Consider the following 26,888-nt stretch of genomic DNA (forward strand, 5'->3'; position numbering starts at 1 on the left):
TCTACCATCTCCAATATTCTTTCCCTCAGTGACCCCCACATACCCCATGCAAAAATGAATAAGTTTTAAACGGTCTTTTGAATTTTAATAAAGTCAGTATTGAATTGAAAGGGATTAACTGGTGCTGTTTGTTCAGTGACTGTGGTTAATGTCAATCTCCGTGGATTCTAAATAAGCCAATGGAGAGTTTCCATTGTTCATTGTTAAATGGGCTCTGTTCAATGTGTCATGCCATAGTATGAGTGGGAGCATCACCGACAGCACAAACAGGGATCAGCAGCTGCAGAGAGAGAAGGAGCAAAAATCAGAATCTGACAACATTAGACTGGAACGCTACAATAATGGTTCAGAATATGAGGAACATGGATTGGAATGTTCAAACGGTGGATCAGAATCTGAGAACAACAGACTGGAATGTTCCAATAAAGAATCAAATCTTGAGAACATTCGACTGGTATGTTCCAACAATGGACAGGAGTTTATCTTTGTGTCTTTACTTGCTTTCTCGGCCTGGGATATCATTAACATCGCGGATCAGGTATATCCTTTGGATTATTCAAGGTGGTTACTATCCCATCCTCGCTATAGTTGGTGTTCCAAGTAAGTCATTCTATGTGTCTACTAAACCGGTTTGAACTGAATTCCTGCTTATGCTATGTAAAGTTTGGAAAAGTGCAAGTCATTGTTATCAGTCCCAAACAAAAATTTCTTTCCTCATTAATTATAACTATCAAAATACCATTTAAAAATTGCTCACTAATATGTGAGAAGGAACCAGACTGATCTCAAACTCCATAATCCTTTCTGTCCTTCACAGATTTACATCTCCACTCACCAATCCTGTCCAACACACCACCATGATATCCCAGTCTCGTCCTCGGTCTCAGTGTAACTTCTGAATAACCATGATTTGTGCTTTTGTTCAAACAATTTCAAGTCCCTTCTAACCATATGCCCATTACAAAGTAATTGTTTTTGAGAATGTTTTGCTTCTTCTCTGCAAATACGGGAAGACACTTTATGGTGGCCAAGTCAATGAATCATAATCTAGAGGGCTGATTATTACTCTGTTGATATCACATGAAGTAAATTGGTGGAATTTAAAAGCAGCCATTATGATTTATTATAAAGAGCCCGTCAGCTTGCTACAAGTCCTTTAGGGAAGTCAATGTGACATCCTTCCATAGTCAGGTTTCTGTGTGACTTCTGTGATGAACATGTGGTTGTACTGTAACTTTAAGAGAATTAAAAGACAGCAATAACTACCTGACCGCACCAAGTGTTCTGAAAAAATAAAATAAAATGTAACATTTGGTCAAACAAATTAATTAGCTGATGTCTGGAGACAAAAAACAAATTCAGCCAAACAGTTTAATCTATACCCCACCTCTAATCAAGTTTAAATATAGTATACTGACAATCTTAAAAGCCAATGACACAGTCCAATGCTTTAGGGATAAAAGACCGTGGAAAATTGAACAGTTAAGAGAACTGTCAAGTTACCAGCATGTAACGGTTACGTGAAAATAGCTCTCTTAATGGTACCTTTATTGATCAGTAACTGGTGAAGCAGAATCCCCAAGAAGAAAAGAAGGCAGGAATATGGAGAAGAACTGAAAGCTTCCTGTTTTTAGATAAGAAGTTTTGATTTTCAAATCTCAATTAAGAGACTTTTCGGACTAGTATTGTGGAGGGGGGAGGTCAAAGATAGGTTAGAGTAAGAAGATGTAAATAATTGTTCGTTGAAAGTTTTTTATACTTTATGAAGTAAAGTTACTCATTTTTACTTTAAATAGTTCTTGGACTCTAGAATTTTCAGGGATTACTGCACGGGGTAAATCTTTTCTCTGTTGTTGGTTTTTAATCAAGTTGGAGAATTTATCCCATGTCGTAACACTGCAAACCCACAGCAATGTGTTTTAATCTTGACTGTCCTGTGGAACAGCTGAACCAGCCACTCAGTTCAAGATCCGTATAACATGCTGCCCTGACCAGGGCTGCACACATCCAGTTAGAAAAAAATCAAAGGAAAGGTAGCTCTCTTCCACTGCCCGTTTCCCGTATTCCTACAGCTCATTTCCATTCAGGTAGGTGATCATCCCCTATTTTAGGTGCATTCAATCTCATTGAAATTCTCCCTGAGCGTGATGCTCATCTCCATCAGTATCTCTGGTGCTGGCTTTATTGATGCTGACATACAGATATAAGGAACATCTAAATTCCACGTCAGTCGTAATGCAGAGAGAAGGAATGGCTTTTTCCGGCACAAGAAAGAAACAAAGACAGATAAATGAGGGAAAATAATTATTATGATCAACCCTGAGAGTGTTATTGAGGTATTATTTGAGGTATTGAGGACAGGCTTTCTCACCTTTATAAGGAGTAATCTCCTTGCCACAGAAAGAGTGCAATGGGGTTTCACCGGACTCAACCCTGGGATAAGGCACAATGATGAGTGAGTGAAGATTAATCTATTGCGCTGTGAGAGAATTAGAGGTGATTGTATTGCACCTTGAGTGGGATGCACAATTCACCATTATGTTCTAAACAGACACTGATACGGTGATAAATTCACCGGCTTGTTTTTTTTTTGACTTGGACTTCATGATTCTGGATAGTTGAAGTGCCTCTGAGAACGTTTATTCACCCACCTTCACTCCCAACTTCGATTGAGAGAGAGAGGTCCAGGCTTTTGAATAAACTCTCCCCACATTAATACAGTTCGTTTGGTGTGTGATACTGCACTGAACGTCTTGTTATCCACAATCCCGACAGCAGCCATAATACCTTCATTATAAAATAGTTAACTATTGCCACCAGCTTCTGACATCCTCAGTGAACATGGGTCTGTCTTCTCGGAGAAGGAAGATGACTCCTTCCGACTTGACACAAAACATCAGGCTTCCATCCTCACTGTCAGAACACCACGTCAGATAGCACACAAAGAATGGAGCCATGAATAACATCATGGAGCCCTCTATCAGTGCAGTCTCTGTTTCACTGGTTTGTCATGTTGAAGCATCAAGGACACTCTCCTGTTCCTGTATAAGTGTCTCGAGGAGCTGAATGGCCTTCTCTTGGTCCCATGGAATAAGTTTAAGGGGCTAATTTGGCACAACCTATTCCTGTTTAACAGCTCGATGTGTTGGCCAGACTCCTTTGCTTCCTGTCTGACAGGCAGGAGGATTGAATGGGCTGTCCCTCTTCTTGCTCAGTTGTTTCAATGGGATGAATGGCTTTTACATATCCGTGTGTAAACTGCTGGAGATGCTGAGTTAGCTCCACTTTTAGCTGTGGAAATGTGCAGTGTCTGGCTGTGCTGTTACATGAATGTTACCGGCACTTTAACAGCACAAACCTCACAGCTGTCCAGGTGTTGCTGCACATGGACACAAAGACTGGTTCAGGAGCTGAGGGGGGACAAAATGTTCTGATCATTGTGTGATCCTCAGTGACCAGCCCCACTTCTGATCTTATGGTGGGTGGGGCCGGCGGTGGGTGGGGGGAAGCGTAGACATTGATGAAGCAGCTGAACGTATTTGTGCCGATGTAGCTGCTCTGAGGATCTCCTGCAGAGATGTCTCAGGACGGAGAGAACTGTCGGCCACCGACCACCGACCACAAACATCTTTCTTTGTGCTCTGAAAGACCTCGACCAGTGGGGAGGGTTCACCTGATTCCCATTAAATTCAAATACGTAGCTGGTCCCGAGAAGATCCTCAGTCAAATATTACCTTGATATTAGGGCCATTCACTCTTTCCTGAGCCCCTGTGTTGAGCACTTGTTCATATCAATAGGTACCAGTGCTTGTTTAGGAAGGGATTTCCACTCATAGAGGGTAATGTGCAACAGCATTTATCTGGGGTAGAGAGCTTTGGCAGATGGATCACTGAGAGTACTTAAAGAGGAGGTCGATGTATATTTGACCTGTCAGAGAGCTAAGGGATGTCATTAATAGGGCATTAAAGAGATGTTAAAGACAACAATCGTTCAACCATGATCACATATAATAGCTGGATTGTCCGAATTACCTACTCCTATTTTTTATGTTCTATTATTCTGTAATTGGAAAGTCAGTGGTTGTATTTTCCTGGACATTCATTCTATTATTGCATGTTGCAGTCAGAGAGAGACATATATTTCTTGCGTCATCTCTGGATGAGGTATGGGGACTGTATTCACAATGAATCTGGGTCTAGACCATGACCAACAAATGAAACACTCTGTAAAGGTCTGGGGGCGTATTTCAAACTCAGCCTGGATTTACAAATAATATTTTCCTACCCACACCAAACCATGTGTGACAATTTTGAGGGATTGAATGATATCCTGTGTTACTGTGGACCAATAATTTGGAGCAAGCGGCCTCCATCTGCTCCTTGCAGTAGGTTTGAGAAGCTGAATTTAACATAGGAACATACGACAGAGGAGCAGGAGGTGGTCATTAGATACTTTGTTACTGCTCCACCGGGCACTAAGATCTTAGCTGGTCTGATTGTGGACTTAGTACCATTTTTCTATCTGTATACCATTTTCCCACATTCAATTCACTATCAAATGTTGAACAAACACAATTTTATATAAATGCAAACAGACTGAGTCATTTTCCAGAAAAATGTGAGACACGGAATGCTGAACTCATAATAGATGGTAAAATAATAGAGCGTCACAAACTTTGTTTTTCTGCCTTTGAAATTATTCTACTTACACAAGCTGCTTTTAATAGGAATTTCTTCCTGGAACAGTTGAATTATCTTTGCTTCAGGCAGTGGAGAGATTCCAATAAAATCTCATCGGGAATCTTTCTCAAGTGGTAAAGATGACTCAGAAATTTTATGGTCTCACATTTTGTCGTCAGGAGAAGCAAAGTAAGAGAAAGGGATTAAGCGTCTGCTGTTTGTTCAGGCAGGGAATATTTTTCACCCTCGCTATTTTGAACCATCCAATAATGTCAACTGAACATCAAAATGGACCATGTGCAATCTCTTTGGATATTCTCTGGAATGTCGGATAACGCAGGTGCATCATTGCTGTTGTTGTACACAGTGTCTTTCATGAGCAAGAAAATTGACCCCGCTTTGTAATTTGGTGACGTTTATATGCAAATGCGTGTTTTTTTTTAATTATTGATGTCTTCATAAGTGTGTTAATATCAATACACCTTGTCCTCAAAATTTATTCTCTAGCTTTCGTCTCACTGACAAGAGGAGAAAACATGTATCTATCTGATAAACTCTTCTGAAAATCATGTACGGTTCAATTAGATTTCTAATCTGAGGTTGAGAGTGATAATACTCCAGACCAAAAGGCCTTCATTCCAGGAATGAGTAAAGGGTAACATCTTTGAAAATCTTCTAAAGGGATTGTATCTTTTTTTTTTAGTTTAGGGGATCAAAATTGCACACAGTGTATCAGATGTGGCCTCAAGAATGCCCTGCAATAATGCAGAAGCCATTCATGATTAAACCCGATATCCTGAGCCAGAAACAGCATCATTCCGTTTATCTTGCAAATTACTTGCTGCATCTGCAGACTAACCTCACATGAATCATGTACCAAGCACACAAATACCATCTCTATCACTGAGTTCTGCAATCTCCCTTCAATTAAATTGTTTCCTGCGGTTTTATTCTTCCTACCAAAATAGACAACTCACGTTATGCTGAAGGTTTGCTCACTTACCATCCCTGTCCATATCACATTGCACACTCACTACTTCCATTTGACGATATATTGAATGGCCATCTTGGTTTACGAGTTTGTGTATGACTGTATATGCCTCTGTGTGCTTCTACGTATGTGCATGCCTATTTGCTTTTATGTATTGTGTGTGATAGTATATTGGGGTGTTTACCAATACTTATTTGTATTTCTATGCAGGCACCTCTGTGAAATGAGGTATGTGTTCTTTTGGGAGTGAGAGAGCTGGCGCTGGAACTGACAATGAGTTTAAAGTGAGAATTGCCCTTCCCTGGACATTGCTTCTTATTCGGTTGGTGGAACGTGGATGGCTCCGAATCTCCACATGAAGTTTTCCGGTCTTCTCTGGCTTGGGCAGGATCCTTCTACATGGTGGGGGAGGGGGTGAGGGAACGAATTTCGGGCACTCCATCTCCCAGCTATCCTAGTCCAGGAGAAAGAGTGGGAGGGAAAGAATGGGAGGGAGTGAGGGTGGGAGTGGGTGACCCTGCTGTTAGTGCTGGTGTCGGTGGGGGAGTGAAATGGTGAGGTGTCCTCAGGGAGTCTGTCCACAGTGTTATATTCATGCAGCATTATTAGTGTGGGGAGGGGGAGTATTGCGTCAGTGACAGAAAATATGGGGAGCGAAGGTACTGAATTCAATAGTGAGGGTGGTAGTGCTTGAGGAGAAAGTGAGGACTGCAGATGCTGGAGATCAGAGCTGAAAATGTGTTGCTAGAAAAGCGCAGGCAGGTCAGGCAGCATCCAGGGAACAGGAGAATCGACGTTTCGGGCTTAAGCCCTTCTTCAGGAATGGCTTATGGTTTCCTGAAGAAGGACTTATGCCCGAAACATCGATTCTCCTGTTCCCTGGATGCTGCCTGACCTGGTAGTGTTTGAGCCTTATTTGGAGATAGAACCTTGTTCCAGGGTAGGTGCTATAACAGATATACAGTGAGTGTGAGGGAGCAGAGAGAATATGGTGACTCTTATCCTGGCAGAGCGGGGAGGATATTTATGCTTGTCCTTTATTACTGGACATTTCTTCAGATCATCTCAGCGTCAAGGTGAGACTCCCTGAACGTCTTTTCCAAGTCTATCACTAATAACGCCACAGACCATGTCCCTCAGATTCCACAGAGTCCGTTTGGGTGGATTTTACAAATAGCAAGGAGAAGCAAACATTGGTGTGTTATATATCTAAACCAAAACTGTTGTGCAAATAGTTTGCATCATATGCTCTGGTAATTAGATATGCAAGGGGAAGCAATGGCTTAGTCTTGTTATCGCTGGATCCTTAAACCAGAGACTCAGGGAATGTTCTGGGGAGCTGGGTTCGAAACCTGCCATGGCAAATGGTGGAATTTGAATTCAGTAAGTGTCTGGAATCAAGTGTCTATGATAATCATGAATCCATTATCGATTGTTGGAAAAACTCATCTGGTTTACTAATACCCTTTCGGGAAGGAAACTGCTATCCCAGGCAGGTCTGGCTCCAGGTCCACAGCAATGTTGTTGAATCTTAACTGTCCTCTGAGATGGGCAACAAATGCTGATTATCCAGGAACACCCTCGTTCTGTGAATGGGTAACAAACAATCGTGGATGCTGCAGTAATACTGGATGGTCTCAAGTTACATCTCGACTGAGTTAACTAAGTGACTTCTAATGTTGTGAACAAAAATTCCATATGCGTATCAGATAGGTTGAAGAGTATGTTGTGAACCAAACTGGAGACCATGTTTGTTAGGATTTGGTGTTGTGCAGTCAGAAGGACTAATGACTAACTTTGCTCTGAAGCAGCTTTTGCGGAATACTGACATTAATATGTTGCATTTTAAACGGTGTCTGCATACAATATAGAATGTGTGAACATTATGGTCAAACATCATGGATGGCTGGAGACTAGAGGGTCAAGTTCGCTCCAGTGAATTGGGAAAGTACTATATAACATTCAGTGGAGACAAGCAATGGTTGTTAGAGTTCGAGAGCCCAATAGCGCAGACACAGGCCCATCGGTCCAAAGTGGTCCATTACGACAAGAAGGTACAAGAAGGTAACTGGACAGGGTAATTTCGTTAGTTAAGAAGTGGTCCTTGGGTGCAGCAATTATTAATCGGGGCGTAGATTATAAGAGCTATACAGGTCTTTGAAGAGGCCAAGATGGAGTAATGTGTGTAATTCTGGGAACCACATTACAGAAATGACGTGATGATGCTGGAGGGTGTGCAGAGAAGATTCATCAGGATATTCCCTGGATTGGAGCATATTAGCTATGGAGAAAGGATGGATAAGCTCGGGGTGTTTAGGTTGGAGCAGAGGAAGCTGAGAGGGATGTGAGACAGAAGGACAGGATGATGAGGGGCATGGACACGGAAGATAGACAACAGCTGTTCCTTTTAGTCAGAGGGCCAAGAACAAGGGAACACACTTTTAAAGTGAAAGGTTTGAGGTTTAGTGAGGATTAAAAGATAGTTTTTTTTCACTCAGAGGGTATTGGGGTCAGGAATTTACTTCCTGAGAGGAGAGTTATCACGGGGTATCCTCACAGCCATTAAAAATGCTTGGACGAGCAACTGGAAGTGTCATAACATTCCAGGCTATCGACCTGGTTTAGGAAAGTGGGACTACTGTACATTGTGCTGCATTTCTGACAGTACAGCATATATACTCCTGTGAGTGTATGGCTGTGCAACGTCAGTCATTGAGCAGCCTAAGTGAGGAATTGATGGGTTTCTGAAGAGTATATTCACAAGGTTTATAAGAGTGAACTGTAATAGCTTTTTAAATTATGTCAATGTGAGAAGTATGAGAAAACAATTGCAGCTTCCTTACAATCTGAAACTAGAGAATGGAGAATGGGGAACAGGGAAATGGCAGAACTATGAAACCACAACCTCAGTTCTGTCTTCACAGAACTTTCTAACAATACTAGGAAAACGAAGTCTGGTGTGGAAAATGATATCGTACATGGAACATAGAACATGGGAAGTAAATGGTTTTGGAGAAATTATTGGGAGTGAAAGTAATGGTCATAGACAACACTAATATGTATTCATGAAACGGGAATTATGTTTGAGAAGCAGACTGGGAGACAAATGAAACAGAAGCAACGAATGTAAAACATCGGTAAATTCAGAAAAAAATTGGAAAAGCTCCAAGCCCAATTTGCAAAATCAAATCTGAGTGGATCGGGGCTAATGTATGGACATGTTTCTAGAATGGGACAGCTGGCAGGAAACAGTGAATAGAAATAAACAGACTCGTCAAGCAACAGCCTGACATTGTCTGAAAAGTATGATTCTGTGAGTATGACTATATCCCAGACACCCCATCACCTTCCCCAGATATGTCCCGTCTCACCAGCAAGATGGACACAGCAGAGGTGGTGGCACAGTGGGATACAGTTGGAAGGGAATTGCTCTGCGAATCTTCAACAGTGACTCCATATCACATGATGTCTCATGGCGTTAGTTTACACATGGGAAAGGAAACCTCTTGTTGTTTACCATGTAACAGCCTCTCCCAACTGATGAGTCAGTACTCCTCCATGCTGACCAACACTTGGAGGAAGCACTGAGGGTGGCAAGGTCGCAAAATGTACCGGGTGGATTTTTAATGTCCACCACCAACGGTAGCTCAGCTGCAGGATTACTGATCAAGCTGGCAGGTCCTAAAGGATATAACTGCTAGACTGGGTCTACGGCAGGTGGTGAAAGTACCAACAAGAGGAAAATACATACTTGACCACATCTTTACTAATCTGCCAGTTGCAGAAGTATCTGTCCATCGGTAAGAGTGACCAACACATAATCATTGTGAGACAAGGTCCCACCTTCACATTGAGAATAACCTCCATCATGTTGGATGGCACTATCACCGTGCTAAATGGGACAGACTTCAAGCAGATCTAGCAGCTCAAGTTTGGATTTCCATAAGGTGCTGTGGGTCAGCAATAGCAGCAGAATTGTACTCCCACACAACCTCATGGCCTGGCATACCCCCTTCACAACAATTGCCATCAAGCCAGAGGATCAACTTTGGTTCAATGGAGTGTGCATGATGGAAGGAGCAGCATCAGGCAAGCCTGAAAATGAGGTGTCAGCCTGGTGAAGCCACCAACCAGGACTGTGTGCCAAACACATAAGCAATAAGTGATAGACAGAACTAAGTGATCCCACAAGCAACGGTTCAGATCGAAGCTTTGCAGTCCTTCCACTTCTCGTTGAGAATAGATATGGACAATTAAACAAGTCATTGGAGGAGGAGATTCCACAAATATCCCCATCCTTAATGATGGAAGAGCCCAGCACGTCAGTGTAAAAGATAAGGCTGATGCATTCGCACCAATCTTCAGTTAAAAATGCTGAGTGGATGATCCATCTCGGCCTCCTCCAATGGTCCTCAGCGATTCAGTTACCAGTCATCAGCCAATTCGATTCAGTCCACGTGATATCCAGATTCAGTTGGAGACACTGGATATGCCAAATGGTACACATGCTGGCAACATTCTGGCTATAGTACTGAAAACGTGTGCTGTAGAACTTGTCACTGCCTAACTAAGCTGTTCCAATATTGTTACAATGACATTTCTCCGATTACGTGGAAAATTACCCAAGTATCTCCGAAACATAAAAAGCAGAACAAATCCAATCCGACCAATTACCACCCCATCAGCCTACTCTCGATCATCAGTAAAGTGATGGAAGGTGTCAGTGCTTTTAAGCAGCGCCTGCTCAGCAATAACCTGGTAAATGACGCTCAGTTTGGGCTCCATCAGGGCCACTCAGTTCCTGATCTCATTATCTTGGTTCAAACATAAACACAAGAGCTGAATTCCAGAGGTGGGGTGAGAGTGATAGCCCTTTAAAACAAGGCTGCCTTCGACCAAGTGTGGCATCAAGGGGCCTTAGCAAAACTGGAATCAATGGGTATAGTGGCAAACTCCCTGCTGGTTAGAATCATACCTGGCACGGAGGAAGATGGTTATGGTTGATAAAGATCAGTCAACTCAGTTCCAAGTCTGTGGAAGTCCCTCGGGCAGTGGCCTCAGGCCCAAACATCTTCAGGGATGCTTCATGAATTACCTTCCCTCTGTTTTAAGGTCAGAAGTGGGGATAGTCGCCAATGATTGTACCCTGTTCAGCAACATTTGTGGCTCCTCAGATACTGAAGCAATCCATGTCCAAATGCAATAAGATCTGGACAGTATCCAGGCTGACAAGTGGCAAGTCATATTCAGACCACTCAAATGCCATTCCTGACCATCACCACTAAAATACAATCTAACCACTGCCCCTTGGTATTCAACGGTGCGACCATCACTGAATCCACAGTGGACTGCAGCGGTTCAACAAGGTAGCTCACCACGACCTTCACAAGGGCAACCAGGGACAGGCAATAAATGCTGGCCCAGCCAGTCACACCCAGATTCAGGAAATAAATATTTTCTTTAAAACGTTAACATAGGAAAGTTGCTTAGGTATCGTAGGGATCGGTGCTCAGGCCCCAGTTGTTCACAATACCCATTAAACATTTGGTTGCGGGAATCAAATACAATATATCACAAACTGTGACAGAACTAAAGATGTTGGTTTCCGTGTGTGTGAGGAGGTTGCAAAAAAGCTTCAAGTGGAGTGAATGGGCAAATACGATGCCGACGGAGAGCAAGGTGGGTAGAGGTTACGGTGTGCCCTTTGGTGGGAACAATAGACTGGAAGCCTATCGTTTGAAAAGGGATTGTTTGAAACATGTTGATCTACAATGGGACGTATGCTCTTTTTTGTTGTTTCCTTCTGCGCAGCCCTCCGAGGCCCATGCAGGGCAGTGAGGTCTGAACCCAGAAGTCAATTCTGGGAATGGCATTGGCACGCTGACCAGGGTATATAGACCCATCAAGTGGGGAGCTGTAACATTGAAAAGGATCTGGATCTCCCTGTGCTCCAGTCACTGAAAGCAATATTGCAGGAAAGAAAGCAGTTAGGAAGGTAAATGTTGTGTTGACCTTCATTTCCGGTGGATTTGAACCCAGGAGTAAGCGTATCTTATTGCAGCTGTACAGGGCCTTAGTGAGAGCCCATCTCGAAAATTGTGCAGTATTTTATGCAGTTCTGGTCTCTGTAATTAACAACAGACAAACCTGACAAAGAGGGAGAGCAGTGAAAGTTGACCAGACCGAACTTTGTGATGACAGGCTTGTTGTGGGAGCAGAGTTTGGGGCGACTGGGCCTGTATTCCATGGGCTTTAGGAAAATGAGTGGAGATCTCAGTGAGATATATAAAACTCTGACAGGGTGAGACAGATTGGAAGCAGGGATGATAATTCCCCAGGCTGTGGTGTCTAAAACAAGGGGCCACATTATTACGTACAGACAGGCCATTCTGCATTGAGATGTCAATAAATGTCTGTACGCAGAGACTGGTGAACCTGGGGATTGCGCTGGAACCTGGAAGCCAACACGCTGAATATAAATACGGATTTGGAGACAGTAAGGGGATGATGGGAGAGCAACAGAACGGTGTGGAAATAAAAGGCCAGCCATCATTATATTGAATTGGGTAGTAAACTTGATGGACCAAAGGGAGTACTTTACTTCCTATTTATAGCTTCCCAAAGTTTCTCACATTAACGGATATATTCATTGTGTGGGATAAGTGCATTGAGGAGATGTTTGAACATAAATTGGAATGGGGGAGGCTCAATGTGTTGTGTGATCTCTTGCTTTACCGGTGTTTCTGTGTAGTTTTTCTGTGGGAAAGTTGTCACAAACTCCCAGATGTTAGGAAGGAGATCTCTGCAGGGTTGGCAGGATTGTGTTTACCGTTCCCTTTTCTGATACCGAGGCTGGTGCTGGGTGTTCTGTCTGGTTTTACCCTTTAAGACCTCGGACCAGTTTGATACAATTGAGTGTGTTGCTTGGCCGATTCAGAGACCATTGAAAAGTTTATCACATTGTGTGTGTCTGGAGTCACTTTTAGGACAGACCAGGAAAGCACGGGAGATTCACTTCCTGAAAGTCCATTGGGGAAGCAAATTCCTGTTTACAATCGACATTGGCTTCAAGGTATGGACACCAGATTTTGCTTGTTAATATTTTATTAATTATTTTTAACTTCCACCAGCTGCCAGACCATTAGTCTGGTCTGGATTAGTAATCCAGTGACTTTTCCACAACGGCACCATCTCCACATGGGGACCAATCAGAAACCATACTGAGCAGGTTATTTCTGTGCTGCTTGCCTGCTCTGTTAAAACGAACTCCCCCCAACTTGACTATCCTGATTGTACTGAGGGAGTAATTGGTCAGATTGTAATTATTCCCGTCTTTGGGGACGGGACATAGCTGAATAATTTTCCACATTACCAGGGAGATGTAAGAGTTGGAGCCGGAATGAAACAGCTTCTTCAAGGACACGGCTTTTTGTGCAGCACAAGTCGTCAGTCCTATTGCAGGAATGGAGCCAGGGCCCATTACCATTGTGGTATCTACTGTGTCTAGCTGTTTCTTCATGTCACGTGCATCGAATAGAATTGATTAAAGACTGGTATCCGAGATTCTGTGGGCATCATGGCGATGGTGAGGTGGATCATCGACTCAACACTTCTGGCTCAGAATGGTAGAGATACTACATCCTTGTCTTTTACTCTGATTTATAGGCCTGTTCGATTATTTAGGATGGGGATGTTTGTGGATTCCTTTCCTCCAGTCATTTGTTTAATCGTCCATCACCATTTATGACTGAGTGTGGCAGGACTGCGGAGCTTCGATCAGATCTGTTGGTGAAGTTCGGTAACGTTAATGGGTTAGCATCAGGTTTAGGTTCACATTGTTCTGATCCTGACATGTTCACCCACAGTCATTACTGAAACATAGATCGTGTTGATTGTAATGGCAGACGAAGGAGATTATCCCTGGGCAAAATGTTACAGATGGTGGTTGAATGCAGGTCTGCTTCTCCTGCTGCTGTGGTCTACAGCACTACATGAAGACGCAGTTTTGAGCTGCAATATCTGAAATGCAATTCTGCTGTCTGTCCCCTAGTTCACATCGAGACCCTTTCACCCATCAACCCTGTACTAAGTGACCTACTCTGGTTTCTGATGTGGTAACACTTTTATTTACATGTTCTCATTCTGCTGAGGTCATGCTTCCAATCTGACACATTCCATTAAAAAAAAAACTGATTTTAATTCAATTGTTTAATTCATCTGAATCTTTTTCCTTGAGTAATAGCATCTTCTGTGTTTAAATTGAATGTGTTTCCATCTGTTTCTCTCCCTGACCATGATTAAGATCTCCGTAGTGTCAGTGATGCCAGCATTATGCAGTTTCAGAGCGAATTAATTCTCTGGATTTCCAATCATCTTCACCACATTTTATGTTTCCTCTTTTGGTTTGATTCCTTTATCACTCATGGCTGCCTTGTCCTCACATGAGTATGTTTCATCTTTTTTTGGGAGAATTTCTGATATCCTCCGAATTATCCACAGAAATACCTGCCTTTGCTGCTCCATGGTCTTCCCTGCTCGGCTCCCCTTCCAATTAACTCTGGCAGCTCCTCCCTCATGTCGTTGTAGTTTCGTTGCTCAATTATAATCACATTACATCAAGAAGACAGCAGTAGATAAAAAAACGAAAGAAGGAAGTTTGAGAGACGGGATATAAAGAATAATTGGCAGATTTCTCAACCAGATACAAAGAGAGAACGGGAGAGAGTATATAGATGAGGAAATGTGAAAAATGAAAAAAACTAGATTGTTCAAAGAAGTAGATGCACATCCCTCAATGTTTTATCAATTCCTGTGTGCTGTGGTCCTTTGTACAGTGCATATACAACAGAGTAATGTGTTGAAATGCTGGCACTGATGCCAGAATTTTAGTCTTCAATAAAATGACAGACACTAGCTTTGGAAAGAACCCAGCAGGTCAATATATTAAAGTCCAGGTTGAAAGGGGATTAACTGAAATAAGTTGGGATACCAGAAACAAGAGCTGAAAAATGTGTTGCTGTAAAAGCGCAGCAGGTCAGGCAGCATCCAAGGAGCAGGAGTATCGATGTTTCGGGCATAAACTCTTCTTCAAGAAGAAGGCTTAAGCCCGAAAAGTCGATTCTCCTGCTCCTTGTATGCTGCCTGACCTGCTGCGCTTTTCCAGCAACACATTTTTCAACTCTGATCTCCAGCATCTGTAGTCCTCTCTTTTTCCCATACCAGAAACAAGAGTTGAGAACACACATCCTGAAAAGAATGAGAGATGAGCGTAAAGAATTCCAGAAAAGGAGGGAACATTGAGAGAATGGGAACATAGCACTTTAGATAAGCATCAAACAATGTATCATAAATTTTATACCTCATGTGCATCATTTTTCGATAACTGTGTCTCCGTTATTCATTTCGAATGTGTTGTGCATATATGAAAAATATCTTCATACACATATTGATTAAACAATTTATGCAAAATCATTTTTCCGCCATTGAAATGTTGTCGTGTTACCAGAATACATGAACACCAACTGGCCACCAAAAGACATGACGCTCTATTACTATGTCCCATAATGCAGACAAGCAAGGGCACCGCTTTGACTCGAACAACACGCGCATATACTAAGACACAAAGGACCTTCTTAGAGGAATGGCATTCTAACCAGAATTCCATCAATAAACACATCAATTTAGATTCTATCTACCTTCTCTTGTAATAGAAAAACTGGAAATGACATCACTCAAGCTACCAAGACATGTAAATAGAGAGGTGGGACATACCACCAGCACTTCAGCAGAGACTCTCACTGATGATATCAGTGATATCATCTATGCGAGCTAACTTGCATACATATAAATTGTTATTTTTCATTAATTAGTGGAATTTGGGAGTTCTCTTTCACTCATGTTTTAACAGATTACGAGGTGAGGTGGGCTTTTTCTGTGTGTGTGGTTTAATTAACAGAGCGGTTCAACGTTGATGTCATAACAGTTTGGGGCCTTTCCGTATGGGATTCGGACAGATTTGAACAGATTTGGGGTACAAAAGGTCCCAGCAGATTCCAACACGTGGCAATTAGTGACCCAGATGTTCAAATAAAACCGGTGGGAAATTCATTTAATTTTTTTAACTTGTATTTGGTTAAATTAAAAGTGAGAGAAATGGCTTTTAACATTACAGAAGAGGCTCCCAACTTTGCCAAGGAAGTTTAGAAAGACATAAGAAGGAATATTTTTAGAATTAGCAAATAGGTTGGAATTGGGTTTAACCAGGGACTAAAGGAAAGCAGAAATTGTAATGGAGATGGTCAAGCACTTTGGTGTGTCAGAGAATCAGGCAACTGCAGTAGAGGTAGAAAAACTTAACTTGCAAATACGGTAACTAGAGTTAGAAGATGACAAAAGGGACGGAAACAGAGAGAGAACAAGGAGAAAGGGAAAGAGAGAGAGAAAATGTGAAATTCAGAATTTGGGAATTAGACAAGAATGTTAAATTAACAGGATAGAGATGAAGGGAGAACGTCTGGATGTATACAGCTATGTTAATATATTACCATATTTCGTTGAGAAAAATGTCAACATCTGTTTTATTTCATTTGAAAAAAAATGGCTTGGCAGATAGTGTGTCCAGTGAACTTGTGGGTAATGCTCTTTCAGACTAAGCTGGTGGACACAGCGAGTGAGGTATGTGCAGCGCTGTCAGATGAGGTTTCAAGAGATTATGCAGATGGCAAACGGGCTATTTTGAATGGTTATGCATTAGCACTAAAAGTATACAGTCAGAGGTTCTGAAATATAGAGAAGAAACCAGGTCAGACTTATGTTGCATTTGAAAGAGTTAACCACAGTGATTTTGATAGATGGGTGCTGGCCTTAAAAACTGATAAGACCTGTGAGGCTCGAAGAGCGATTATTCTGCTGAACGAGTTTAAAGACTCATTTCCAGAGAGGGTAAGAATTCATGTGAATGAACAGAAATTTCAAGAAGTGGGAAGCATGGCAGAAATTGCAGGTAGATATCCATTGGTGCATGAGATGAAATTTAGCTTCTGGGAGGATTTTCATCCAGTGAGGGATAAAAATTGGGAGAAGGTGAGATCCTAAACTACAAAGTGAACAGTAGAGAACACTGACAATAGTTTAGCACAGGTGAAAAAAGAAGCCCAAGGGGGTTGAAAGGCGAGGAAAGGCCTCAGGTGTTATCACTATAAGTGAGTGGAGCACATAAAATTACAGTGCATTGGTTTAAGAAGTGCACTAGGAAAAAAGGTGTTTTCACTGCAGTAAGCTGGGACACACGGTGCTGGGCATTGAAGGAAGACACTTTGGGAAAAGCTGTGGTAAAAGTGACTTAGCCAGTGGCATTAGTGAAACTGGTAAAGGAGACCACAAGTGGAGCCGAGGAGCTGCAGCAGAGTGAACAGCCCAGGCAGGGGCTGGGTATGGAGGCAGTGCCTGATCATTGTAAAGAATTTGCCTCTGTGGATAAACTTTACTCAGAATGGACGGGGGATGGGGGAAAGGGGACGGGCAAGAAATTAAAATTTTGCGAGATACGAGATCTGCTCAGTCTCTAATAGTTGAGAAGTGAGGCGCCCGGAAAGCACAACAGATCAGGCAGCATCTGAAGTGCAGGACAATCGACATATCAGGCGTAAACCCATCGTCAGGAATGTGGCTTGGGGACAAAGGGGCTGAAAGATAAATAGCAGGGTAGGAGTTGGTCTGGCTGGAGGGTCACTGGGAAGGCTATAGGAAGATGTAGGTGGGAGTGATAGTGATATGTCAGAGGGGAGGGTGGAGTCGATAGGTGGGAAGGAAGATGGACAATTAAGACAGTTCAAGAGGGTGGTGCTAATTTGAACAGTTGGATCTGGGATGAGGTTGGGGAAGGGAGATTTGGAAATTGGTGAAGTCGATGTTGATGCTGTATAGTTTGAGGGGCACAGCTGCCCTACCTCCTATCCACTTCACTCTCCTCTCCAACATATCACCACCACACCCCACCTGCATATGCCTATCACCTTCCAAGCTATATTCCACCCAGCTCCTACCCACCCTCCTATTTATTTCTCAGCTCCCTTCCCCCTCCCTTACGCCCCACTTTCCTGATGAATAACTTGCGCCAGAAACTCAAATCTCCTGCCTCCTTGATCCTGCCTGACCTGCTGTGCTTTTCCAGCTCCACAGTTTTCAATTCGGATCTCCAGCATCTGCAGTCCTCACTTCTTCTCAGCTTCTAATAGTAAGTGATGGAAGTTTTTTTTTAGATTAGATTACGTATAGTGTGGAAATTGGCCCTTCGGCCCAACAAGTCTACACTGCCCCGCCGAAGCGCAACCCACCCATACCCCTACATTTACCCCTTACCTAACACTACGGGCAATTTAGCATGGTCAATTCACCTGACCTGCACATATTTGGACTGTGGGAGGAAACCTACGCAGACACGGGGAGAACGTGCGAACTCCACACAGTCAGTCGCCTGAGGCGGGAATTAAACCCGGGTCTCTGGCGCTGTGAGGCAGCTGTGCTAACCACCGTGCTGCCCATTTTTTAAAAAAATGTGCCACAATCGAATTCAAACTCGTGTCTCAGAACGTTAGCCTGGAGTTCTGGATTACTAGTCCAGTGACATTACTACAATACCATTGCCTCCCAAAATTCCAATTCAAAGTATTTTCACTCTTTGTGACCTGCTGCGCTGTTCCAGCAACACATTTTCAGCTCTGATCTCCAGCATCTGCAGACCTCACTTTCTCCTCGAAAATGGCATGTAAGTCACTGGCAGTAATAAAACCAGCACCTTTGTTGCCAATTCCTGCATTCGAAGAACCTTTCACGTGGGTTGTGATTAGTTGTGTAGCTCCCCTTTCCAAAATAAAAGTGGAAACCAATATTTGCTGACCATAATGTATGTGTCTCCCAGAATGCCAGAGGCAATTCCATTACGGAATGTTACGGCAAAACGGGAGGTGGAGGGGTTGGTAGCTTTCTTTTCTCGTTGTTGCCTACCTAGAGAGATTCAGTCAGACCAAGGGTCTCATTTTACCACTCAGCTGTTTAAGGTCGTCACGGATAGCTTAGGCACACAGCACTTCAAATCAAGTGCACCCCATCCTTAATCCCAGGGAGCATTGAAAAGTTAGCATCAGACACTGAAGACCATGTTAACATCGCACTGTCAGGATTCGCCAAATGATTGGGATAAAGGTGTCCCAATCAATTGCTTATCGTCTAAAATGCCCCAAATAAATCTACTCCGTTTACTTCCTTTGAGTTAATATTCGTACATAAAGTGAGAGGTCCTTTGAAATTTATTAAATATAAATTGACAGGACCAAAGTCGGAGATCTCACACTTGGATAATGTATGTGAGGTGAGGGAGAGATTAAGTGGAGTAGGTGAGTTAGCTCAACAGCACCTGAAGTGGGCACGGCATAGAGTAAATCAGGTGGAGACGACGTATTAGTATTGCCAGCAGTGGTAGGAAATCCCTTCAAAGCCAGGTTTAGTGGCCCCTTTCAAATTAAAAAATGTTGAGTCACTTAAACTATCTGGTAAAGATACCAGGTATGACAAAAGCGTTATCGAGTATGTCATGTGAATGAATAATTCTCCAGCCACATTTCAGACTCAGGAACAGAGTTGCGGCCAGATGTACAAATTGTGCAGTTTGTCTGTATGATGTAGTGATCTTTCGCAAGTGATTGAAAGCTCACATGTTACAGTTGGCAGAACATGTTGAAAGATTACAAGAAACAAACTTGGTAATAAACTTAAAAAAAACGGAATTCGCGAAGGCAGAGGTGATGTTCATTACAGTGGACATGGAAGGTTGACGCCATGGAACAGAAAGGCGAAGGGCTTGAGGAATTTCCACGACCATCCTCGAAGAAAGAGGTGCTTCAGTTTTTCGAACTGAATGGATTCTGTCAGAAGTTTGTTGCAAACTTCAGCAGCATATTGGCAGCACTGCTGGATTTATTAAAGAAGAACACAGAATTGTGGTGGACAGAACAATGCCAGGAGGCATTGGAGAATTTTAATGCAGGATTAATCACCGCACCAATTTTATCTGCACCAAATATTTAGAAACCCTTTGTAAATTGTTTCTGATGCTCAGGATATAGGGGTTGGAGATGTATTGATGCAGAAAGATGATGATGGCATTAAATGGCCAATTGGCTACTTGTCGAAAAAGCTCAATATCCAGCAGAAATAAATACGACATCCCCATTATTGAAAAAAGAATGATTGAGTTTTGTACTAGCCTGACAGTATTTTTAAGGTTATATTACAAATAAATTGTCGGATATTGTTGTGGACAACAATGACAATCCTCTCGCATTTTTGGGATATTTAAAGACCAAAATATGAGACTATTTCATTGGGGTCTTATGTTAACGACTTTAAACATACAAAATGGATATGCTGTGGGTCGTAAAATGTTATAGCAGATGTGTCATCGTGAATTTAAAGGAAGAAGTTTAGATAAGATTTGACTTACTTCAGTGTTATATATGTGTGCAGAATTAATATGAATGGCATAACTGAGACTAATACTTTTGTATTTCATAAAACATGGGATTAAGAATTAGAGGGAAAGAAATGAAGCCATCTTTTCATTCTGATGGTTCAAATTTGTTTTCCTGAAGGGGGGAGATGTTATGAAGCCGAAAGCATGTCTGGTCACTTTAAAACAGAACGGATCTTGCTGAATAGAAAGTACAGCCACAGATGTCTGCTAAAGGTCAGACTGTTCCAAATGTAACAATTGGCTGGAAAATTGATACCTGAGTTTTGGTTGCTGTTTTGACAGCAAGTCAAATGCAATCCAGGAGTTTAAATAACGCGCAGGATACCAGAAGCCAACAGAATTTGAATATTATTCTTTGGATACCTGGAAAGCAATCAAATTATGAGAATTATTGTATCATGGGAAGTATATAAACCCAGCATTTTGAACACTAGAGGGAGAGCCGCTGGCATCCGACAGCAGAGCAACTCTGTAGAGCAGAAGTGCTAACTGGCCATTTAGAAAAAACTCTCTATCAAAGATACATGGTCATGTCAAACCTACTTGCAGTAAACAAAACATGACCCAGGGAGATCAGCAGCTGGAAGAGTGAACACAGCGGGGAAGATGGAAACTGTGTGGTCTTGAGATTGTAATGTTTAATATGTGGGTTGTTGGAACAACATATTATTTACAGAGTTGGAGTTAGATAGTAAGTAGTTAAAAAAGAGGGTCTTGTATTTGTGAATAGGTGTTGTTTAGTGTTCACTATTAAAGTTAAGAAACTAACTTGTTATTTTTGTTTAAATAGTGGAATGTAGGAGAACTATGTTGCTCATATTTTAACAGATTACAAGGTGAGGTGAGTTTTTCTGAGTATTTGGTTTTAACTAACAGAGGGGTTCGACTCTACCTTGTAAATGTCCATTCACGCCATCTGTATTTCCCTGCAGATGGCCCATATACTTCTAGTCTTTTCCGATCCACATATTTATCCAAATGCGTTTGAAACGTTGTTAAAGTACCACCTTTAACCACATCTGCTAGCAGCTCAGCCACGTACCATCCCTTTGTGTAAAGAAATGGCCCCTCAGTTTCCCTTTCATTCCTTCCCCTCGAACCTTAAACTGATCCCCTCTAGTCCTCGATTCTCTACACAATGGAAAAAGATTGAGAGCATTAACCCTATCCATACCCTTCATGCTCTCAGACTCCTAGACGCGAAAGGAAATGTCCTACCTCTCCCTATCACTCAGACCTTTGGGTCCTGGCACCGTCTTTGTTGATTTCCTCTGCACTCTTTCTAATTTAATAACATCCTCTCTATAACAAGGTGACAAAACTGAACACAATACTACAAGTGCGACCTTAACAAAGTCCTGTGTAACTGCAACATAAATTCCCAACTTCTCTACTCAATGGCCTGAGTGAAGAAGGCCAGTGTGCCAAAAGCCTTATTCACTGCCCTGTCTAACTATGACCACACTCTTACAGAACCGTGCACGTGAATGCCAAGGAGTTCCTGCCCACTGCCAACCTTAAGGCCTTCCCATTCACCATGAAACTCCTACCTTGATTTGATTTTCCAAAATGCAAGACATGTATATTAAATTCCATTACTATTTCTCGGCTCATTTCCCCACCTGATACAGGTCCTGCTGCAATTTCTGATAAAATTCCTCACTGATCACGCTCCCACTTATGTTAGTGTCATCTGCAAACTTACTAATCATGCCTTGTACATTCTCAACGAAATCATAGATAACGAACAGCAATGGACCCATGCTCCAGTCTGACAAGCATCCTTCCACTAAACCCTGCTTCCTACCATCAAGCCAACTATGTATCCAATTGGGCAGTTCCCCCAGCATTCCACGCTATGTAACCTTCCTGGCCAGCCTGTCATGTGAAACTTTATCAAACTTTACTGAAATCCATAGAGACTACGTTTACCACTCTGCCCTCGTCAACCTTTTGGTCACTTCAACAAAGAACTCTGACAAATTTGGGAAGCATGATTTCCCACTCACAAGTTTTGACCAGTCCGAATCAAACCCTGTGTAAGTAATGGGTGTGGCCAATGGTAGGCTATCCTTCATTGTAAAGTGATTCGAGTACAAAAGTAAAGCCAACTTCCTGCTGTTGTAGAGCCTTGCTGAGAGTGCATTTGGGGCACTCTGTACAGATTTGAACACCTTTGTAAGGAATGATCTCCTTACCACAGACGCGGATGATGGCAACTTGAGGATAGAGTGAAGAAGCTAAGTGTTTAATCTGTGGAGCTGTGGGAGACGAAAAATAGTGACGCTGAAACACGAGGGGTGGCAACAATGTTTCTTTTATTTATTCAAGAGACATTGATAGGGAGAGAAATTCCATACTTTAACCAGGATTGATTGGTTTGATTTATTGCCACGTGTACTTCAGTACAGGGAATTTATTTATGAGCAGTGGAGGCAGGTCATAGTAAGCATGGCCAGGCAGATCATAGGGTGGAAATAGGCTTGGACAGAGTAAGGCATACAGGTTACACTGCACAAGACAAGCACTCTACATGATCAACATGACCAAGATCAGCATTATTTGAACTTAGAGAGCCCATTCATCAGTCTAACGTGACTTTCCTAATAGTTTATATGCCTAAATTAACTCTCCCCATGTTATTGGGTAGTCGGCGTGTGAACCCGTACTGAACGTCATGTTGATCACAATTCCCAACAGCAGCCACAATACCTTTCATCTGAAACAGGTAGACATTCCCACCAGCTTTTGCCCTACATAGAGAACACCAAGCTGGCTTCTCGGAGATGAAAGATGCCTTCTTGAGACTTCACACAAGACATATGGCTTCTCTCCTCACCGTGAGAAAACCATGTTAAAGTCCCACGTGTGTATCATGAGCAACGGAGCCAGGAGGAACAACGTGGAGCAGTCTGTCTGTGCAGCCTCTGCTCCACTTGTTCATCATGTTAGAGCATCAATTAGGAGACAGTGAGGACTGCCGATGCTGGAGATCAGAGTAGAGCGTCAATTGCTGGAAATGCACAGCAGGTCAGGCAGCATCCGAGGAACAGGAGAACCGACGTTTCTGGCATAAGTAGTTCATCAGGGATCAGCATCAACTTCCTCACTCTGTCCTTGTGTAAGTGCGTTGAGGAGGGAATGACCTCGTACTGTTCCTGCTTATGTGACTCAAGGGGATGAATGGCCTCCCCTTGTTCCTGTGGAAGTGACGCAAGGGGCTGAATGGCCTCATCCTATTGCCGTGTAAGTGACTGAAGGGACTGACTAGCTTCTTCCTCGTCCGATTGGACAGGGCCAAGGGCCGGATTGTGTTACCCCGGTACCTGTTTGACAGCTCGATGTGCTGACTAATATGATGATGCTGCAACTTTAAGAAGTCATCTTGCCCTCGTTTCTTTGAAGAGACAGATTGAACGATCATTACCAAGCTGGCGAGTTAAGACACCTGAGTAAACAGCTAGCGAGGCCTTATGTTAATTTTAATGCAGCCTGAATGGTTGTAGCTGGCTCTCACAGATTAGGATTTCTGGGCTTTGTTTTCTCAACAACATCAGAAACTATTGGGGTCTCCACAGAGTTAGAAGCTTCAGTGAATCTCTCCTGGCTGCTACTCTCTCAGAAGTTTCTCTTGGTGCTGTTTTTAATTCCTGGATTGGAAAAATGTTTGTGACAATCTGTGTCTGAATATTTCTTTTTGTCAAGGGCTGTGTTTATGGTATTTCCCTATATTGTGACAGTTCATCAGTAATAGTTCCTCGATCTATTATTCTGTTAACTTGTCCAGTCGAATTACGTTATTCTAAATTCCTCTTTCTTTGATTTCATTTTATATTTCATGTTTAAGTGGATGGTGTTTTGCTTCACACCGAGTGGTTTGACCAGTTGCATTGCATCTGGGACAGAAACTTTACATTTCCTTTAAAATAAGAAAACACTAGAATCTACGCTACCGCCTTCAAATATTTTCGAGGGGTTCTGGTGTGGCCCATCACACTAGACTCCCTCTCTTCCTGAGTAATAGGCTAGAGACACTGAATGGGCTGTCCTTGTTCTTCTCCAATCATGTCAACTGGCTGAATGACTTACTCAAATTCCTGTGAATCCAGCATGAGGTGCTGAATGAATTCTTGCTTTACTGTGGCAATGTGCAGTGTCAGGAAGTGCTGTTACATGAATGTTATGGACCCTTTAACAGCACAAGCCTCAATGGAGTCTGGGTCTTGCTGCACATGGACACAGGCCAGTTCAGGAGCTGACGGGGGACAAAATGTTCTGAACATTGTGGAATCTTTGGTGACCATCCCCACTTCTGATCTTATGGTGGGGAGGGTCGGGGCGGGGAGACATTGATCAAGCAGCTCAAGCTGTTGGTGAAGATGAAGCTACCCTGAGGATCTCCCACAGAGGTGACCGAGGACTGAGATGATGAACATCTTCCTTTGTGCCATGTTTGATTCCAAACACTGGAGAGTTTACTCTGATTTACATTAAGACCAGATCGTGTAGTCAACAGAAGTCAACCATTGCCTTGATATCAGGGCCAGTCATTTTTACATGAGCACTTGTGTCAAACTCTTTTGTTCACGTCAATAGGCCATGATATAGGAGCAGCAAGTGTTTTCTTCAAACAGGAGGTATTGAATGTCAGGGTTTCTCTTCTCAAGAGTGTTGGGCGAGCCAGATGACTGAAAGTATTTGAAGAGGAGGTCGATGGATATTGACATGTCAGAGAGTTGAGGGCTATGAAGAATTGGGTATGAAAGATGATTTGAGACCAAGATCAGATCAGTCATGATCTTAGTGAAGGGCAAGGCAGCCTTGGGGAGTTAACGACCAGCCCCTATTTCTAATGTTCTCACATTCTGTTATTGGAAAGTTAGTGGGTGTTATTTTCATTAATGTTCTGTTATTGAATATTGCAGTCAGGGAGACCAGAGGATATTGTGAGCCTTCGCTGGGTGAGGTATGTGGACTGTATTCACAGTGAATCTGGATCTAAAACATGACCAACAAATGGAGCACAAGTTGCAGATGGGGAAGCTCTGTGAAAAGAGATGTGGGACCTCTTTCATATCCAGCCTGGTCTTTCCAATTACATTTCCCAAATCCCCTCAAAGAATGTGGAACAGTACCGAGGGGCTGAATGGTCTCCTCTATTTCTGTGCACCTGGTTACAGCATTAAGTGGCTTCCAACTGCTCCTGGCTAGCAGGTTTGAGGGGCTGAATGGAACACAGAAAAATGAGACTGAGGAGCAGGAGTGGGTCATTAGACACTTTGAGCCTTCTCCACCAGGCACTAAGATTGTGGCTGATCAGGTTGTGGTCTCAGCCCCACTTTCCTGTCTGTATCCCATTATCCGTGACTCACTTCTCTGTCAAATATTTAACTAACTCTGTTTTGAATCAATGTGAACATAGAGGCACAATAAATTTCCAGTTAAGAGAATTCTAACTTGAAAGGTCCTTTCAGAATTTTTCGTCGTCCCTCTTATAGAATCAAAGAGTCATGCAGCGTGGAAACAGACCCATTAGTCCAATCTGTTCACTCCGATCAGATATCAAATCTGATCCATTCCCATTTGCCAGCTATTGGTCAATACCCCTCCTCTTTCAGATACTTTTTAAATGTGCGATTGTAACCGCCTTCACCACTTCCTCTGACAGCACTTTCAGACAGCACTCTGACACACCATTCTCTGTGTGAAACATTTATCTTCAGGTCCATACTAAAGCATTTGCCCTCTCGCTTCCAGCCTATGCCCTCTTGTTCTGGGCTCCCCAGTCCTGGGGAGCAGAACGTGGCTGTTCAGAATATCCATGCCCCTGATGATTTTATAAACCATTATAATGTCACCCCTCAACTTCTGACACTCCAGGGGGAAACAGCTCAACCTAATCAACCTCTCCCTAAAACTCAAACCCTTCAGTCCTGAAAGATCCGTGTAAATCTTTTCAGTATTCTTAAAGTGGCATCACCGACATCCTGTACTGATGCAATACGCCACCACAAAACCTATACTCAATGTTCTGACTGATTAAGGCAAATGTGCCAATTGTGTTCAGCACCACTCTGTCCAGCTGCGACTTTCAAGGAACAATGTACCTACAGCCCTAGGTCCCTTTGTTTCACAACACTCCCCAAGACCTTACTATTAAGTGTATAACTTCTGCCCTGATTTGCCTTCCCAAAATACAAAACTTTGTATTTATCTAAATTAAACTTCATCTGTCACTCCTTGCCCCTTTGTCCCATCTAATTATGGTCTCGTTGTACTCTGAGATAATCTACTACACCACTTTTCTGATGTCATCTGTAAACTTACTCAGTATGCCCCTAATACTCACGTCCAAATCCTTGATATAAATGATGAATTCAGTGAACTCAGTACTGATTCTTGCAGAACACTGCTGGTCACAAGCTTCCAGTCTGAAAAATAGCCCATTTATCTTCAAGTCAATTGTGACCATCTTCCGCTGTATCCCATGAGATCTCATCGTATTAATCTGTCCACCAATCGGAATGTTATGAACACCTTGCTTAAGTCCATATAGACAATGCCTATCAAACTGCCTTCATCAATATTCTTTGTCACCTCTTCATAAAACTCAATCAAATTAATGAGACATGATTTCCCATGCTGAAAGCCACGTTGACTACACCGATCAGCCCTTGACTTCTCAAA

At 42.6% G+C, this 26,888-nt stretch overlaps 1 protein-coding gene across 1 annotated transcript in view; it reads left to right on the forward strand.

Annotated features, from left to right (window-relative positions):
* The first annotated feature begins 467 nt into the window (after positions 1–467).
* LOC148139819 (putative G protein-coupled receptor 139) overlaps positions 468–26,888 on the forward strand; it is a 164,380-nt gene continuing 137,959 nt past the window's right edge. The window contains exon 1 of the mRNA XM_087980678.1: positions 468–600. Coding sequence (XP_087836804.1) covers positions 468–600 — 133 coding nt within the window. The remainder of the gene's footprint in view (positions 601–26,888) is intronic.

The sequence above is a fragment of the Chiloscyllium plagiosum genome, unplaced genomic scaffold, assembly GCF_037043375.1.
Source record: "Chiloscyllium plagiosum isolate Xiang-an unplaced genomic scaffold, Cpla_swu_hap1 HiC_scaffold_37, whole genome shotgun sequence".
Taxonomy (NCBI): Eukaryota; Metazoa; Chordata; class Chondrichthyes; order Orectolobiformes; family Hemiscylliidae; genus Chiloscyllium; species Chiloscyllium plagiosum.